Source organism: Oxyura jamaicensis, chromosome Z (genome assembly GCF_011077185.1).
Source record: "Oxyura jamaicensis isolate SHBP4307 breed ruddy duck chromosome Z, BPBGC_Ojam_1.0, whole genome shotgun sequence".
Taxonomy (NCBI): domain Eukaryota; kingdom Metazoa; phylum Chordata; class Aves; order Anseriformes; family Anatidae; genus Oxyura; species Oxyura jamaicensis.
The window spans coordinates 61,597,617-61,616,847 of record NC_048926.1 but is presented as its reverse complement, the minus strand read 5'-3'; the positions used below and the strand labels follow the sequence as shown (position 1 = coordinate 61,616,847).

Here is a 19,231-nt window from a genome sequence, read left to right as displayed (position 1 = left end):
CTTATTTCCTTAACAAAAGATACAGCAATACTTCCTAATAACATTTTTTTTTTCCTGCAGCCAAGGTCAGACAGCTACCCTACCTTTGCTAACCTTATTTTTTATCACAGTAGTAGCTGGAGGCACCACTCACATATTACTTACTGCTGTTTGCACTGGGTTCACTGAAAGAGCACACTGAAACTGAAGAGTATCCCAAGCAGCATTCCTCTGTGTGTGATAACTTCGTGTTGTCTAGTCTGATGTTTCTGTTATGCAAATTTTTCTTTTTTTTTTTCTTTTTTTTTTTTTTTAGCATGTAGAAACTGACCTGCTTCAAATTATGAAATGAAAGGATCATTTTGCTTAGCCAAAGTTGCAACAAACTTTTTGTAATTAAAGCAGCTCCGGTTATTTGGAGAAGAGAGACCCAGTGGAGAAGGGGATGCAGGTGTAGCTCGCCCAGGCTGGGTGAGCAGCGTTGCTGTGAGGCTGGACACATTCATGCCAGCTTCTTACCTCGTTTGGGGTGTGCTAGGGGGCATGAAGAAGAGCTGAGCAGGTCTTAGCCTGGGAAGGATCAAAGACAAATCCACAGGAAGTCAGCTTCATCAGTTCCACTGTTCAGAGAACAAGTTGGTTTTCATTGAGATTTTTAAATTAATGGTGTCCTTTTACAGCTCCATGTGTGTGAACATATAAGTCTGGTACTTAATTAAAACCACAGCTGGTGATCATTTAATTACACTGTGCAAAAGGGAATGATACTTACTTGACTACACACCATTTTTTTTTGCATTCATTTTAGAGAATTGTAGCCACTTTTTCACGTATGTTTTGAAAGCTGTGATAAAGGATGCAAGATCTGATGAACAAGCTGGTGAGCTTCATTGCAACACTTCTCTGTTAAGGGAAAAAACAGTGACATGGAAGTTCACCAGCTTTCCTGAAGATTGCAAGTCAGTTATGAACAGATTGGTGCCATTAGGCTGGTTCTTGTTTCTCCACACTGTAAAACCAGTGCATGGTTTCCTGTGGTAGGAAGGAAAACCTTATTCCAAAGGCCAAGAATACTTGAAGATCTGGGGAGTTTCTGGACCTAAGACGATTCAGAACACATATTTGAAAGAAACTGTATAACATATGCCCACAGCAGGCCTGAACTGCTGTTTTTTTCACTTGAAAAATGAGGCTCAAGAATCTTAAATATACTGCAACATAAAACGGCATGTGTGTATGTTTATGCTGAAATGAACAACTGCATGCGTGTAACACATTTTTGTGGCTGGCACAATAAAAGTGCTTTAGACTGAGCTGACAAATGAGCACATCCAGAGCTTATAGTCTAACTAGTTACACTGCAATTAAAACTACAGAATTCACATCTGAAATTTTTGTATGTTTCCTGTGCTGAAGCCAGAAGCGGCCTTTTCTCTAACAACAGGAATACTGTGCGTGAAGGAGTTATCGCTAACTGACCTAGTCTCTTCTCTGTGTTGTGACTACTTCCACACATCTGTACATGAAAACGTATGGCTTTGCCAGCTTTTGGTATTGTGAATGTAAACTGATACAAAAAGGGGACTCATTAGCAGATCGTCTGGAAATGGAAGAAGAAAAATAACTTAAAAGAGATCCACCCAATAAAATGTCAGACGAAGTGATAGAAAAAGGGTTTGTGTTTCAGTCCAAGTCTTTGCAGCAGAGCAGGGTTTGCTGTGTTGCTTGGTTCAGCGTGAAAGGTCACTTCAGTTTTCACACCCAGCATGGCTTGGAGTTGTTTCTTTACTGCTACAGATAAAGGCTTCAGAGTTATTGGCTCGTTTTCCTCCTGGGCTGTTCTGTTGTGGTTGTCAATACCGAATGTTGAATTCTAGCTGCTACTTATGCTGTAATAATGAGAGGGATATATTGAGGACAAAAGAGAATGTGAATGCATTGTAATTGTTTATTTAATAAGAATCGTTCTTGATTTCTAAGTTAGGTAGCTAACATAACTTAGTTGTGTTGTTTATCCTAGTTTCCTATGTATTTCCAAATGCTATCAGTTAAATATAGGATCATAGAACCATAGCATATCCTGAGCAGGAAAGGACCCACAAGGATCATCGAGTCTGACTCCTGGCTCCACACAGGACCACCCAAAAACCAGACCTCGTGTCTGGGAGTGTTGTCCATATGCTTCTTGAACTCCAGCCTCTTGGTGCTGTGCCCACTGCCCTGGGGAGCCTGTCCCAGTGCCCGACCACCCTCTGGGTGCAGAACCTTTCCCTAACCCCCAGCCTGACCCTTCCCTGTCCCAGCTCCATGCCGTTCCCTCGGGTCCTGTCGCTGTCCCCAGAGAGCAGAGCTCAGCATAGATAGATATCTTCCATCGAAATAATCTATTGCAGAACAAAAATCGGTTCACGTTCTTAATGTGTGGCTTCACTAGATTAGAATCATTGCAGCTCACTGAGGTGAGGTTGAGGAAAACAACAATAAAGCAGTCGCTCAAAGTTGAATAAGCAGTAATTGCAAATTTAAATTGAATCCTATGCATGGAGTTGTTCCCTTTGCCACACTGATAACCTCTTTATCTCTGAAAACATCACAACACAGAACACCTTCTTTTATATTACAAATCTGGGTTGACATTTACTGTAAGGTTTTACAATACAAAGCTTGCTTGAGATAGTTCCTATTAAACTAGTGCCAGAACTGAGGTGCACATTTCCAGCTGAATTACTCTGCATTGCGTTTATCCTTGTAATGTGTTTTCTGATGAAGGAATGTGTGAACTAGCGCAAGAGTACAGTTGCATGTTAAGAGAGTTTAGTAGTGTGTGCTTTGCTTTTTGACTCCCATTATTCTAACTTCCTATTAACTTCTTAGAAATCTGCAGATGTTGTAGCTGCTGTGAAATACTGTATCTTCTTTCAAATTGTACTGCTGAATGGCTTGTGACTTGGTTAATTTGTTTCTTTCCCTTTTGTCTTTTAGCTTCATTTAGCAGCCCTGGCATCATTAAAGGGAGACATAGTGGAGCTTAATAAACGTCTACAACAAACAGAAAGAGAGCGTGACCTGCTAGAAAAGAAATTGGCAAAAGCACAGGTGAGCTAATAGTTCAAGATTTTGAAGATGGTCCTTGGTTTTGTGTTGTTCTTGTTCCACAGAGAGGAGCATAGTATGTGGGGAAAGGATGAAATAATGCCTGTGTGAAAAGAATTTTAGGACTGTAAGAAACATAGTTGCCATGGCTTTTAAGTTTTATGTGCTGATGACATTCTTTTAAAAAATACCAAGAAAGAATTAGATTGATTTTGTTTTGAAGCCAACGTAAACAACCTCTTTTAATGGTGTGTGCTTCAAAGCATTTTGGAAAATAAAAATTGCAATTCTCAGTGGTTTAGGTAACTGATCACAGAGTCTTTCAGTCTTGGGCATGTTCAAATAGCACAAATTAACACTGATCAAAAGCTATTGCCAATTTGCAGTGCTTTGGTGGTATGTGAGAAACGATTAGTGACCTCAGTCTAGCTTCTAGTAAGTGAGTTTGTATGTATCTGTTATGGAAAATGCAGTCAGTGGAAAGTCAAGAGATTAAATAGGAGTAATATCTGGGTTCTAATGCCTTCTCAGCTCTTAAAAAAAAATAAGATTAGGATAAACGTAGAGAGCCAGATGTAAACAGGGAAAAAATAATACTTCTACGAACAAATCCTTGTTTTCAGGTACTGTCATTCTGGCAAATACCTTCTGTAAGTACTTTACAATTCAAAACTAATGCAAAATATATACTAATTTACACTATCAGAGAGCCAGACAAAGCATTTTGTCCTGTAAATTATCCCATCTTATTTGTTGCCCAGAGAGGCTGCAGAATCCCCATCCCTGGAAGTACTCACAAGCCATCTGGAGGTCTCGGGCAGCCTGCTGTGAGTGACCCTCCGTGAGTGGGTGGGGTTGGAGAGGTGACCTCTAGAGGTCTCTGTCAACCTCAGCCATTCGGAGTTTCTGCAAGGTCAGCCTTCAGTACTCAGGGCATTTTGGTAGGGGCTTGTATCTGTGTGTTACTTAAACTCCAGCCAAAGTTAGAAATGTTCAAGCAGTCTGAATTTTAAGGCTTTTACTTCAGTTCTTCAAACACAGAATCACAGAATCATAAAGGTTGGAAAAAAACTCCAAGATCATCTGGTCCAACCATTACCCTACCACCAATGTCACCGTCTAAACCACGTCCCTACGCACCAGGTCCCACCTTTCCTTGAACACCCCCAGGGACGGTGACACCACCAGTTTCCTGGGCAACCCATTCCAGTGTGGACCCTCGTCTGCATTCCCTGATTATTTTTTTCACCTACCTTCAAGGTTTTGAGGCTGGTAAACAAGACCCTTATTCCGTCTCATCAATGCAGCATACACAAGTAAAAAACACTGACATCCCCTTTATGCCTTTTGATCTACGAGCCAGAGTCACACACACCGTTTAACAGCTATTTTCTTGAGATCCTTTCCTAACTTAAACTGCTCTCTGAGGCAGAGCCCTCTTTCTGAGGTACAGCTTGGCACAATGCTGCATTTGGCAGTCATTAAACAGTCAGATGGGGCCCCCTTACCTAAGCAATCTTTATTATTCTGCGTGGCTACACTGACTTCATTGTTATTTATAACTCTACAGAGTCTTGTGCTAACTAGAGTTTTGTTAGGTTCAGGCCTTTATGAAAAAATGTGTATGAAAATTCAACAAATGAAGAGTACCTTGTAGGTACCCTCCTTCACTCAGAGGTGGTGAGGCACTGGCACAGGTTGCTGAGAGAGGCTGTGGATGCCCCATCATCCCTGGAGGTGTTCAAGGTTAGATAAGGCCCTGAGCAACCTGATCCGGTGGGAGGTGTCCCTGCCCATGCCAGGGGGGTTGGAACTCTATGATCCTTGAAGTCCCCCCCAACCCGAGCCGTGCTATGATTCTAGGTGCTCCCATGCAATGGTTAATCCGTATTGATGGTTAACCGTGCTCTGTTAGCATGAGATTGTTTAGTGTTTTCCTTTGGTTGGTTACTAACTGTGCATGCATGTAGTGACAAATTTGTAAAGCTGAGGGTTTTTTCCATCATCTTGGGCTGTGTGGTTGTAAACATGACAATAGGGGTGACTGCCACCTGAGCTATGGATATCATTAAATCCGAATATCTGGCCTTTCAGAAGTCTGGTGTGCTTCTGCTGCACCTTTCTCCGTGCTGAAATAAATACCTCTGTGTGCACATCTAAAAGGAAAACTGTAAAGCTGTGGGAGTGGGGCTGAAGAGGAATGCTGATGGGAATAGAGAAATTTTAGGGGAATGGACGACTGAGCTCATTGGTTGTACGGTGGTGATTATCTGTTGGCTACAGAAATGACAGGGACATCTGGAATGTCTAAAAGGTGCTCTGTAACGCTACATTTGTGGCTGCTGACAGACTTTGTCACAGTTGTGTTTTGGAAAGAAAAAAACACTTTTAAATGATTTTTATATAGTTCTAAATGTTTTAGCATTTCACTTCTACCCACTTGAGGGCTTTTAAAAGAAGACTGGAGCGTGACAAATTTTGAAATGGTCATTTTTTACATAGTCATTTTAAACAGTTGTTTAAATAGTCTTTAAAGTCATTCATCAAGGGCAGCTTATATATTCAGTAAGTTGGTGATGTTTAAGCGCTGAGTGACTCTGATGTCCCACCTTACCTTTTCTTCTTTTTCTAACTTCATCACTTGCTTTTTCCAGCAGGAGCTCTACATAACCTATTTTTTTGCTCTAATCCTCCTAATCCACAGAGATTTCTCCATATTCATATCATATTATGTGTGTCATTTTCTCCCCTATCACCTCTGGCTGATGCATTTCTTCCTCACTAGTATGAACTAGAGGTTCAGAAGGCATAAATTAGGTAAGAAGTGTTTGAGGTTCTGCATAACTGTTTTCAGGAGCTGGCTGTGCTAGCATTAAAATCTCACTTCTACACAGGGGCTATACTTATGAAAGCAGAGTGTTTCCTTTCAGCTGGCATGCTAAAAGCGTGCTAAGTGATACAAACGGTTCCTGAACCACATTTTTGGTAACATCTTTCCCATCGTTTCCCGAGGCATATGAAATGCTTTGGAAGAAAGGATTCGTGGTCTGCAGAAGGGAGGTGATTTGGGGAGCCACAATTCATGTAATAGAGATGAAAAAGGTTTAAGAAAGATAGTTGGATAGCTTGTGCTTAAAATTTTTATAAAGGATGTAACTGATTGATGGTTGTTGTAGTATGGTAGAGCTCATTTCCACAACTGCAGTCTGTGGAGACCCTGCCAGAGCATTTGTCTACACCTGGTATTATTTCCACAAGACAGCAGACCTTCTTGCATCTGTATTGTTGTACGGTTTGGTACCAGACTGATCTTCTGGATGAAGCTTGCTGTGAAGCAGTGGTCAACCACAGCTAATGTCATCTTCCCAAATCTTTCTGTGGTTATGAGAACAAAAGTAGTGCTTTCTGCAGGTGCTGTCTGTCCTGGAGTCCTGGCTCTGATAGTGATGGATAGTAGATGTCTGAAGGGGAGCACAAGAAATACATATAGGGTTGCTGTTCTTTGTGTGTCCATCCCTACCTTTCCACCATCAACAATGCGTGAACTTCCTGAGCAAGAGGCTGCATCACATTTAATAGTCCCCTTCACCTTCGCTTACTGAGCGATTTGTATCTCGAGCCACACATTTTCTTCCTTTGGTTCTTCCTTTTCTCCTTCCCTGTCCCACTGTGATTATTTGGTGCTTCGTCACCTACCGCAGTTGGTCTGTAACAGCTCTACAGTTTTATGGTAGGACTGTGGAATTGAGAAACACACTGACAGTTTCAGTAAATACAGCAACAACAAACAATTCACTTACTACACCTCACTTATCCTTTCATCTTCTTTCACAAGGTAATTCTGTTCTCTTCACTCATTCCTAGTAATTTCAGAATTTCATAAGAGCCCTAGACACAGAGTAACAAATACTCGGCTGCAATGTTCTGGATCCTTTGTGAGAGGAGCAGTCGGTTCCATTACTGCAGTTACAATTCCTTCCAGTTTTTCACAATATAGGATGGACAGCAGAACTTCAGTATGAGAATAAAACTAATGTTCTGCACGCATGCACTCTTCATGGGAAAAATCAGTTTCTCAAAAAACTGATTCTGTTGTGTGATGTCTTCATCGCATGCGGATTAGCCCTGTTTTCTTGTATTCTTTTTCCACCTTAAGTATACACTGAATAAACCACAAAGTAATTAATTCTGACCGTGTATGTGTTCATGATTGAGGTTTTGGCACAGTGGATGTGTGTTTATACTTAAAATTAGATGAATTGATTGCCACTTTAATATCTGCCACTCCTCTTAAATTAAAATGCTGTATTACTTGAGTAAAGATTTCTAGTTCCTGTGAGCCCGTTAGACAGGTTTGTCATTGTGGCTAATTCAGGTGATGACTTGTATTCTTCCTGAATAATGCTGTAGCCAGTGTTTGTGTCTGTGCAGGGCCAGAGGCACTCAGGAAATCTGTTAGCCTAGCACCACGGCTGGTGCTTCTGGTGCTTCTTTTTCTTTTTTTTTTTTTTTTTTTTGTCCTCTGACTGAGCATTGCAAATTTAACACAAAGGTCTGCACTGTGTCTTGTGAAATTTGTGTATATTAGGGGACAGTAGCATCGTGTTGCAACAATATCCCTGGATTTAAATATTTTCTCTTGTTTTCCTTTCCTCGCATACTCTTCTCGCTTTTGTGGTTGTTTCCCAGCATCAGGAGGTCAGACAAAGGTCTTTCCAGGCATCGTTAATTTATTCCATAATTGAAATAACCTTTTTTGTCTGTACCAAAAACCAGCCAAAGGTCACTCACATAGAAAACTGTGCTGGAAACTTTTCTCCTGACCTCAGCAATCACTCATCTTTTGCAGCTTCTTAGTGGATTATCCCTGTATTTGCATTCTCAAAGAATTAGAGCCCTTAATGTTTTGGTCAGAACTTAAGTACGAGGCTGGAAGAGGGATGAGGAAAAGGGTGTAAGGTATTTGCCTTAAAAACTTTGTGATTGACATATGCAAATAAATTATAATCTAAGAGATTGTGTGAGATCATAATCTAAGAGGTGTGAGATCATTGTTCTGATACTCAAAAGACACAGAAACTGAAGAGTGATGAACAGGCTGAGTATCACAGGAAAAAATAAATAAATAAAACTTTAGTAATGGATAGATAACAAGAGATGCATTTGTTTCTTTTCACTTTCAAGCCTTGAGATAAATGAGCAATAATAAGGAGCAATACTGTATAACCATAAGAATTTTGCATTGCTGCATTTTGGGATTCATACTGAATTGTATTTCCATTATATGGATGTAAACCCATTTTCAGTTGAGACTTGTCACGACTAACCATAATTTATTACACATGACCCTGTACCCTCCTCCAAGACACAGCAGTCCTTCTTAGCATCATGTCCTATCTCTCCCAGGGGTTTCTTTCTACCTTTTCAAGTTACTTTTGCCCAAGATAATCCAAGAGGCCTTTTTTTTAAAAAAAAAAAAAAAATCTAAAACTGCTGTCTTTATATTGCCAGACTGCTGGTTGTTCACAATGTATGTCATGTCACTAAATTACAGTTATCCTGAAAAATGGTGACTGTGAAATGGCTGGAAAAAACAGAAAGCAGGTCTGGTAATGTGGCTGAGGTCCATTAGCAGGAGTCCATATATCTTCAGTCAAGATAAACAAATTCTGCTTTTCAGTGCAGAGCTTAAAAAGATAAAAATTGTTGTGATAAGCGTTTTATTTATTGTCTGAAAATAATTATTACACACTCCATCCAAAACATCCTTGGTTTAAAAGAAAAAAAAAAAAAGTGGAAAATGCTTAACTAGCGTTTGTGGACCTCAGCATTTATCAGGAAATGTAGATTTAGAAAGGAAGAACAAGCAACTCTTTATTGTACTTAAAAATTTTATTTTTTTTAGTTAAACATTTTCTCTGTTACTGTTGCACTTTGGAAGCAGTTTTAGTAATTCAGCCAGATACAGTGTTACAATATGGAAACCTGAGAAGTAAATTCTTGAATGATCCTACAATAAGAGTTATAATAATATGCATGTCAGTTGTCAGCATGAAGTCTTAAAAGCCTAGTGAACATTACCAGTCTTCTAAAATTTAACCCTTGCTGTCCTCCTCAGCGTGAAGACGTACTCTGTCTTGGTGAAATTGCTTTTGATTCAAGACTCCCGAAGAAACTTAACATTTTCTTGTAGTCTGTGGAAGGGTACTCTAATGTCTGGAACTACAACCTTGCAATGTGCATATTTCCACAAGTTAAAAAATATTGAAATAAATTTTATTAATGACTGTAAAGAAAAATGTTATTTTATCTGGAAAAAACAAGTTTTGGTGCAATTATGTTAGAGGACTTCATACACTACTATGAATTTGTAGCCTTTAGAATTGCTTTTAGGATCATCTGTTTCAGCTCTTCAGTTAACAAACCTGTTTTTTGTACTATCAGTTTGTTTGTGAGTTTTTCTCTTGTTTGCAGCACAGTACATGCCATTGTGCTGTTTCCTGCAGGGGGTCAGAAGCAAAAGGCTAGATGTATTGCTCTTTCCAGTCACTACAAAGCATAACTTCAATCAACATGCATTACTGAGAGGCCGTAATTGCAGTAGAGCGTCTGCTGGCGAGAAGAGTAAGCCAGAGAGGCTGGAAATAATACTTGGTTGGAAAGAAAATGTAGTATTTCATGATGCATTTAAAAAAAAAAAACAACCAGAAGTACAGCAACTTAATTGTTTATAATAAGCATTTTATTATAGGGGATTTTAATAAGGAAAATGTGCAAAGGTACCTTAAAGGGTAATAACAGCAAATATTCTTACTGGAGAAGTCATAACCTTGAAGTGTGGTTGCTCTTCTTTGTAATAATGTGGTTTCTGCCTTAGGATTTGTTCTAATTCACATATTCAGTGTTGGGAAGGCCTCTGAGGTTTCTTGATGCATCGTTAATCTCATGGATTCAAAGCTGGTATATTGGTAGCTGTTCTGAGTTAAAAACGATGGGTTTTGTTCAAGCTAGAAGGGCAACTGTTGGATATGTTTAGAAAAAAAATAATAATGAAAGTACACCGCATAGTTTTCTGTCTCCTAAAAATTTGTTAATTACATACCTTTATGTACCCGTCAATATTGTCCTTTTTTGTTGCTATGGGTTTTTGGTTTGATGGGTAAGAAGACCATACAATGCTGTGCATTTCTGCCTTACATTTGATCCCTGTGCAGCCAGTCATAAGACCCTTTCTGTTTTCTGCTTCTCTGCTTTAGTGTGAACAATCCCACCTCATGAGAGAGCACGAAGATGTGCAAGAGCGAACAACGCTACGCTACGAGGAGCGAATCACAGAGCTGCACAGTATCATTGCTGAATTAAATAAGAAGATCGATCGACTGCAGGGAACAACAATAAGGTAGGGAAAGCCCCTGGAAACTCTGGACCACGTGCAAGAATCATGGAAAGCATGGTGTGAATTACGCTGTAAATATAAGTTGATCATGACTTTGAGGTAGCTCAGCATGTTACAACTGGTGCTAAATAGCTGCCCATAATTAAGGTTTGTAGAGTATCATCCAAGGCTCAAAAGTGCTCTGCTCACCCTAATGAGCACTGCAACAAACTGCACTGTGCCATCTAAATATTCTTTTAGCTTAATATATATACCAAGAGACAAGATAAGTGATAGCCATAGTGCATAAAGGAAGATGTAGCCAACCAATCTGCAGCTCAGCTTTCGACTTTTTTCTGTGGCATCCTATAGATAAGATAAGCCAAATCACTTGTGATGAGAAATATGTCTCAAATGGAATTCAGTAGTTTTGTATTTACTTGTACTAGTATTTGTGACAAACCACAGAATGATCATAGAATCACAGAATATCCCAAGTTGGAAGGGACCCGCGAGTCCAGCTCCTATAGATCATTCTGTTGGCTGTTGGTCAAGCAGCAAAGCTTGGTCATTACTTGTTACTGTTTTAAAATAAACTTTATATTTGACTGCAGGAAAACAATTATTTTTCCTCACTTGGACTAAAGGAAGAAAGGAGCTTGTTAAAAGATGAGCTGGGGGGGGGGGATGCAGGTAAACCACTAGAATCTATGGATTTTCTAGAGAACATCCAATAACAGTTGACACCTTTGTAGGTGGAGCTTACGTGATCCACATAGCAAATTCTGAGTTCTGTGTAGCAAATTTTGAGTTTTTCCTGCTTACTAGGTGCATGCTTTGTGATACTTGTTTCATTTAATTTTTCCTTGTAAACATTGCTGTTAATACAAGGCATTGTTGTTACAATTGCTCATTTAATCTTTTATAAAAAAATGTATATGCAAGAAGAAAAAAAAATGGTGTACCATAAATAAGAAAAACTATCATCATGCATGTACTTTTATAAAAGCAGTAGTAGAATGATCTGATGTTAATATTATTTAAGAAAATAAATACTGGATGCTCCGTGATGGTTGTAACTGGTAACAATAATGGTGACATTTTTCAAGTAAGGATTTTCTAAACTGATGACACGTCTCTGAAAAAAAATCCCAGTGACTCCCTTGTTCATACACACTTGATACCTCTGCATGCAAAATTTCCATTCATTTTGTTTTGCATTTGCTTTTTAGCATGCGACTGGCTGCCCAATTCACCGTCCTCTCTGGTAAAACTTTACCAGTTGCAAAGGCTGATTGAAAAATGAAATGTGAGAAGTATGAGAGCTGCATTGGCCTTTTTTTTTTTTTTTTTCTTGAATAGCAGGAAAAACTCTGTGAGAATTAAGGAAGATCATACATAGAAGCTGTAAGATTTTTTTGATTGGAGTCTCTGTGGTAAGCTAAAGGCCAAATTATATATTGATTGCAAAGTATTGGGACTGGGTGGATACTGAGAGTGTTTGTCCGTGGCATAAACAAGGGAGCTATGGCATGCACAGTAAAGTGAGGCATAGGAACTGCATTTGATATGAAGTGCAGGCTGCTTCTCCTGAGAAATGCAGTTGCTGTCCCTCTGGGGAGCAGGCATTCGAAGGCATCAGAAAAATACTGCTGTAGCAAATACCGAAGCACTGTGGTGCCCCACCTGTTTAGTCTCACCATATGAAAGCTCCTTTGTTCAGACAGCTAGGAGGCCACCTGTTTTGATTTTTTGTTTCTTGTTTTACTAGCAAGAAAAGTGTATTTATGAAGTTAGTGGTTTTTTGTTTGTTTTATAGATTGGAGTGCCTTGTTTTCCTTGGCTGGCCAGTAGCTTAGTGTTTCGAGAACAGAGGAGGATATTTCTCCTAAAATGGCAAGGAGAGGTAGAGTTGGAGAGACGTCATATAGTTTGTAACAACAGCTGAAAGGAGTAAAACTAACAATTCCTGCTGTGACTTTCTGTAAATTCACCGTGGGATCTTCCTTGCATCACCCTTAAGAATCTGTTCCATCCCACAGAGCAAGGGTGGTGTAATTGCCATCGCTGCTGGGACCGGTGTGACTCACAGCACTCCACCCTTGGCCCTCGGTAGTGTGAGCCCCAGAGCTGGAACAACACGGCCGTTCCTGGGCCTTAGCACTTACACTCTCTTGCTACATCAGAATGCAGGAGGGATTTTAGTTCTGAGATCTTCGTATGATGCTAGGACACCTGCAGGTACAACTGAGAGGAGGCTTTGCTTGTGATATCGCAAGATTTAGGGTTTCTAAAAGCAATTTCTTGAGTTAACCTTAGCTGCAGAACAACGCAGATAACTGTCTCTCCCATGCTAACACAGAGATTGTTCAGTACTTCCCTGCATTGTTTTTAGGATGCAAATATAAGCTAACATGTAGCTTGGTGTACTGCTGCTTTATGACATTCTTAATGGTTCTTTTCAATAAACAGAAGCATTCTGGAACTGATCAGAAGATAGCAGAGTTTCATGGAGAGTATTCAACTCTCCTCCTGAAGCTCTGGTATTTATAAATTTGTAATTGTTGTTCTGAATGTGAATAATACTCTCAGAAAGTAGGTACAAGATAAACAGAACCGAGTGTTTGAAGTCTGAACGAGGTATTGCAACAGCCTCAGGAGTTCTGTAATGCTGTATAAACTGGTTAGTAGTCTCCATTCAGAGATACTCTTTCCCTCTCCTTCTTCCTTCACAGCCCCCCTCATTTTTTTTCCCCTTTCAATGTCTGTCCGTTTCACTTAGCTTGTAGTGTGATGTCTCTTGCTCACATGGTTTAAAAGCTTAAGGTGCCTGTGCATCTTCCCAGGCATATTTGATGTGCTAATCTTAGTGACAATAATATTGTGTGAGTATTTGTTATAAGTTTCCAGGGTTGTTCTAGGTTTGTTAGCCATTTTTTGGTACAGCGTGTTCCATGTGTGTGGTCACATTAAATTAGTTGCTGCTTTTGCACTGCATTCTTCCAGCATTCCTAACAAAAATGAGGTCACCATGGCTGTGGGAGCAAGCCAACATTGATCTGCAGTTGTCTCATCTCCCTGCTGCTGCTCTGGACAGCTCAGCTGGCTTGGAAGCCCAGCCTCATTTAAAAAATAAATAAAAATAAAAAAGTTGTTTCATGGCTGTAACTGACTTCATATTAAAGCTAAAAGAGAGGTGACTATATTTACACTGTTCATAGAGAAAAACCTCTTGCTTGCCTGGTTCCCAGTGTCTGACACTGCAGAATTTACCCACTGTCTGCTCAAGAAGTTGGGGGGCAAAAGAACTGTAAAGAAGTGGTCAACTGGCATGAGCATGCTTTTTTGTTTGAGCAGTCCAGAGACCTAGACCTTGGCTCTGTTTGTTCTTGGAAAATCAAAACTGGGTGACATTGTCTCGCTGTTCTTGTCTACATTATTCAGAAGAGAGTAGGAGGATGTGGCTAGCATATTGTTTAAGATTGTTTTCAATCTTAAGTCACAGGCTTTGGCAGGGCTCCAAGCAAGACTGCTGCATGGAAGAGTCTTGTGATGTTTGTGCAGGGAAGGTGCTGAGCACGTTTAGCCAGCTTCTTTCAAGGTCACTGTCTTTCACTGAGCAGTGCTAGGTTGGAACCCTGTCGGCTGGGTGCAAGTAGCGGTGTTACCCCTACTTCTGTTTCAGTTTGTACAAGAATGTTTTTACGCCCATAGTTTTTCTGTCCTTTGACTAGGTGTATGCTTACTTCCTTTTTCTCTCAAGTTGTGTACAACATGCAAGATAGCAAAGCCAATCAAATGAGTCTTTCCAGTTTCAGAGTCATATTTTAAATGTTTGGATATAAAGGACACATCCTGATAACTCTGAAGCATAGCAAGGATTTACAAATTATGAAGTAGTGTACTAATTTGGAATTACGTCTACATTTAAGGTGAATATTAACTGACTTCACAAGTTTTGAGTATTGCCTTATATTCATTCAAACTCATCTCTTTTTTCCTTAATACTGAGTCTGACTGGGAAAATCATCTGCAATCCAGTTATGCAGAATTGGCCTATGACTGTCTTCCTTAGGTGTCACCTTGAAGGTCAGAAAAAAGAATAAAGTGTAGAGATCAAATTGCTTTTAGTTCTGAGCTAGTGACTGTTTGGATACATCTGTGCAACTCTTAAACATAATAGTCTGTATGAAATGGACAAATACTCCTTGGTTTATTGATGCCTGCTAAAGGTTATTTGAAACAATCTTTAAGAAGTTTGTAACCCATTGCTGGAAAACCATTTGTTCAGGCTATAGCTTTTAATCTGCAATAAAACATATTCAGAAAGTAGTTTGTCGTAGAGTTAATGAGGAAGGAGAATGAGCAGACTACAGCGTCACAGGAAATAGCACGAGGCACTCAGTCATATCTACACAATGACCTAGATGTGTGATTCTTGCTTCTAAAATGTGCTAGGTGGAAGCTACTGAGACTCAGTTCAAATTGAGTCATAGAACCACAGGATTGTAGCATGGTTTGGGTTGGAAGGGAGCTTAAAGCCCACCCAGTTCCACCCCCCTGCCATGGGCAGGGACACCTCCCACCAGACCAGGTTGCCCAAAGCCTCATCCAGCCTGATCTTGAACATCCAGGGATGGAGCATCCACAGCCTCTCTGACTAGCCTGTGCCAGTGCCTCACCATCCTCTGAGTGAAACATTTATTCCTTATATCTAATCTAAATCTACCCTCTTTTAGTTTAAAGCCCTTCCCCCTTGTCCTGTCACCACACTCCCTGACACAGAGTCCCTCCCCAGCTTTCCTGTAGGCCCCCTTTAGGTACTGTGAGGCCTAAGGTCTCCCTGGAGCCTTCTCCTCTCCAGGCTGGAATAGCAATGCATGTGTGATAGCCCCAGCCCCACCTGCCTTGAGTGATTGACTCCCACATTGTCTCAAGTGTCTTGCTCTTTGTTCACATGTGAGCTAGTTCAGACGGACCTCAAGTGTGTATACACAGGGAGCAGCCAATCTCTGGGTTGCGGTGCTCACACACCTGTAGTATTTTCTATGTGGGGGTCTTAGAATGCTTTAAAAATATTTGTTCAGTAAAATGATGGCAAAAAAACCTGCTGGCACCTGAAGTGTGAAACTGTCCAGTGTTTGCAGCTGTGACAAGAATGTGCACCTCACCAGGACTGTGGTAGAATTCTGCAGTCGTGTGAAAAGATGCTGAAAATACGCTTTTTCACACATTTGATATTTGTTCGAGTTTTTCTCTACAGCTGTCCAGTAGTTGTGATCCTGGATTTCACCTAATGTGAGGAAAGAAGTTAAGATGTACCTGCAAAAGACACTTTTTTGTTCCAACATTGAACCCAGGCTGCTCTGTGCTCAGGACAGCTTGGTCTGATCTTAATTGTCTCCAGCTCACCATGGCATTTCAGCAGCGGGGCACCTTCAAGGCAGAGAACAAATATCTGCTTATTCCAGCCAGGCCCTAGCTGATGGCAGGAGGAAAAGAAGCAAGAAGGTTCCCGTGAAAACTCCACCTCTTATAGGTGGTGGTGCAGGAGTTCAGTGGGTAGTTGGCAACTGTAAAAAGCCTGGTATTTCCAGTGCCTGTTCTGGAGGAAGGGGGATCTCAAACAGTATCTTCTGATACTGACAACTTCAGTTTTAAACACAGAATTTCTGTTTGTGGTACTTCTTTGTCCTCAAATTCCCCCTTGCATTTTTAGTCCTCAGTCTGCCATGTGCAAGGCTGGTGGTGGAGACACCACCTGACCTTGCTGTTGCTTTAACAGAGATGGACTTCTGATTTACTGGTGAGGTCTTAGAAGCATTAATTCATTAAAAAACTGGCTTCTGACTTGTGTCCTCAGAAAGGTGTGAGTCCTGCCACATGACATACTTTTCAAGTGCCCCAAGATACTGAGGGTGTTTTAAACTGGGGAAAAAAAAAGGAAAAAGAAAAAAAAAAAGGAAGAATAAAAAAAAAAACACAACTAGGGCTAGCTAAACAAAGCTATGGTGGATTTTAAACAGGAAGTCTAAGCAATGAGAGCTAAAATGAGTGTGGTGAGAAATTATTATTGTTCGTGTGCAGCAGGCATTGTTTTATGATCAGTACAGCCTTTTATCTATTTATAGAGGTAATTCAGGTTTGAAAATGTAGGAATAATTGTAGAGAAGGCTGACATAAGTGAAAAAATGAATTATGTTCAAACCAAAAAAAAGTGCAACTGTTTGAGTATGTGGTAATTGGTTTTTGTCTAAAGCTAGTTATTGTTGGCCTCTGCTTTGGCTAATAATAAACTTATTCATGGAACATTAACTCACACTTATGTGTCTTCATTACACTGTTTTAACTCCTGCTATTCATGATTTAGTTTTCACACTTTCTTAAACATGTGTTGCGTAGTACCTAAAAGACCTTTCTTTGATCTAAATCTTAACTTTAACCAGCTGACCTGCATTTTTGTTTAATAAGTGCTTCTGATACCGTCTGATTTTTTTTGAACTGAAGCAAATGTAAGAGGTAGAAGAGCATACTCACTGCTGTAATAATTACATTTCAGTACCTTAGAAAACACTGCTTGGCAAGCAAGCTGACATGCGTTTTTTTGAGTTGGCCTGATTCATAAATTGTCATCTCTGCTACTTTGAGAGCAGACTTTTTTTCTGTTAGTGTTCCATGTATTCATGGGCTGTCTTCTCTGCTATTCTCCCTGGCAAATCCTGACAAACCTCCAGGGGAAATACTGCAGTATTTCTGCATCAAACACTCATCACTATGTAGCATACACACAGAAATCTTACAGAACAGATGCCCCTCCCAGGTGCAGATCCTGAGATAGCTCTTTGGATTTGGAACCAGAAAGAAATAGCAGACAGTTCTATTCTCATGCTAGGTTTCTTATCCACTGTTCTGCTCAAACTGCAGCAGAATACATTTCTGCATTTGATTTAAAGGGTAACAAAATGATGGCTGTTCGCCTGCTTGTCAGAGGGGCTCAACACAAGGATAAACTGGTGTTTGTCTTGTGTTTTAACTATACACTTTAACATCAAAACAATCACTACAGATTTTTTTTTAGTCCAATCAGCAAGTGTTCACAAATGGTCTCAGGCAAAGCTATTATTCATTTACTTATCTTTTTTCCCAGCGCTTTGAACTCTTCCTGTGGAGACAGGAGGGAAAAGACCTAATTTTTAAGCTCATTAGCTTTAGCTAAAGTCTTCTGTGTCCTAAATGATTTGGGTAGAACCATCTTGACAAATAGCTTAAAACCCAGGTAATTGAGGCTTTTTGTTTTCCAACAACTCCAGCAGTTCAGTTTTGTACTCACTTATCTGTTCTCTTCCTTTCGAGAAATGAAAATAAAAACCCACCTGTCCCCACGAGAATTCAGTACGCATATTCAGGTATGTGCATGTATAGGCTTGCTTTGCATATAAGGTGATGGCGTCCTCAAACGGAGAAAGAGACCGAAATCAGTTATTGCCAGTCCACTTTGGGATCAAAAAGCCACTTGTGCTCATTAAAAATGGCCAGCTGGTGAGTTATGGCGGAGCAGTCTGAGTCCTTGCACATGTTCTTACTTGCACTCAGTTCCACTCCTTGTTTCATTGTATGGTGTTCTGGAGTAATAACGAACAGGGGAGTAAAGGAATGGAAACTAGATGTTAGCTGCTACAGGCCTGTGTTACAGGTACAGCACGGTGAAAGCTGTTTTGCAGGTATAAACCTTTCGCTAATGGCTGGACAAAATGCCATTAAATTGGTGTGGATTGTATCCTGTGGCTCGGTTTACAGGTCTGAAATAAGTGTCACAGAGTTGCATATCTCCTCAGAGGATTTTATTTCTGCCTTTGCTCTCTCATGCAGGGAGGAAGATGAGTATTCAGAGCTGCGGTCAGAGCTCAGCCAAAGCCAGCATGAAGTTAACGAAGACTCACGCAGCATGGACCAGAATTCTGTTTCTGTACCAGAGAATCAGTCCACCATGGTCACTGCAGACATGGGTGAGTGATGCTTCTTAAGAGACACAGAACCACAGAACCATACAAGATCCTGAGTTGGAAGGGTTCCACAAGGATCATCTAGTCCAATTCCTGGCTCCACACAGGACCACCCAAAAACTCAAACCCATATTTCTGACAGCGTTGTCCATGTGCTTCATTGAAATCCAGCAGGCTCGGTGCCATGACTACTGTCCTGCAGAGCCTGTCCCAGTACCCAACCTCAGTCTGGGTGCAGAACCTTTCCCTAACCCCCAGCCTGACCCTCCCCTGTCCCAGCTCCATGCCGTGCCCTCGGGTCCTGTCGCTGTCCCCAGAGAGCAGAGCTCAGCGCCTGCCCCTCCGCTCCCCTCGTGAGGGAGCTGCAGGCCGCCATGAGGCCTCCCCTCAGCCTCTGCTCTGGGCTGAGCAAACCAAGGGACTTCAGCCACTCCTCAGACATCTTGCCCTCCCTTCACCATCTTTGTAGTCCTCCTTTGGACACTCTCTAATAGTTTTATGTCCTTCTTATACTGTAGCACCCCAAACTGCACACAGTGCTCGAAGTGAGGCCGTGCCAGTGTAGAGCAAAGTGGGACAATCCCTTCCCTTGACCGGCTAGCCATGCCAGTCACTGCTGACTGATGTCCAACTTGCATGTCTACCAGGAACCCCAGATCCCTTTCCACAGGGCTGCTCTCCAGTCTCTTGTCCCCCAGGCTGTATGTGTATGTACAGCCAGGGTTGCCCCAGCACAGCTGCAGAATGTGGCGCTTGCTCTTGTTGAACTTTATACAGTTGG

At 40.9% G+C, this 19,231-nt stretch overlaps 1 protein-coding gene across 3 annotated transcripts in view; it reads left to right on the top strand.

The window, feature by feature from the left end:
• Nucleotides 1–19,231, top strand: part of MCC (MCC regulator of WNT signaling pathway) — a 171,516-nt gene that overhangs the window by 98,165 nt on the left and 54,120 nt on the right. For all 3 annotated transcript variants that reach the window (XM_035310944.1, XM_035310945.1, XM_035310946.1), the window contains 3 exons: nucleotides 2,962–3,075; nucleotides 10,329–10,471; nucleotides 18,317–18,453. In XM_035310944.1, coding sequence (XP_035166835.1) covers nucleotides 2,962–3,075; nucleotides 10,329–10,471; nucleotides 18,317–18,453 — 394 coding nt within the window. The remainder of the gene's footprint in view (nucleotides 1–2,961; nucleotides 3,076–10,328; nucleotides 10,472–18,316; nucleotides 18,454–19,231) is intronic.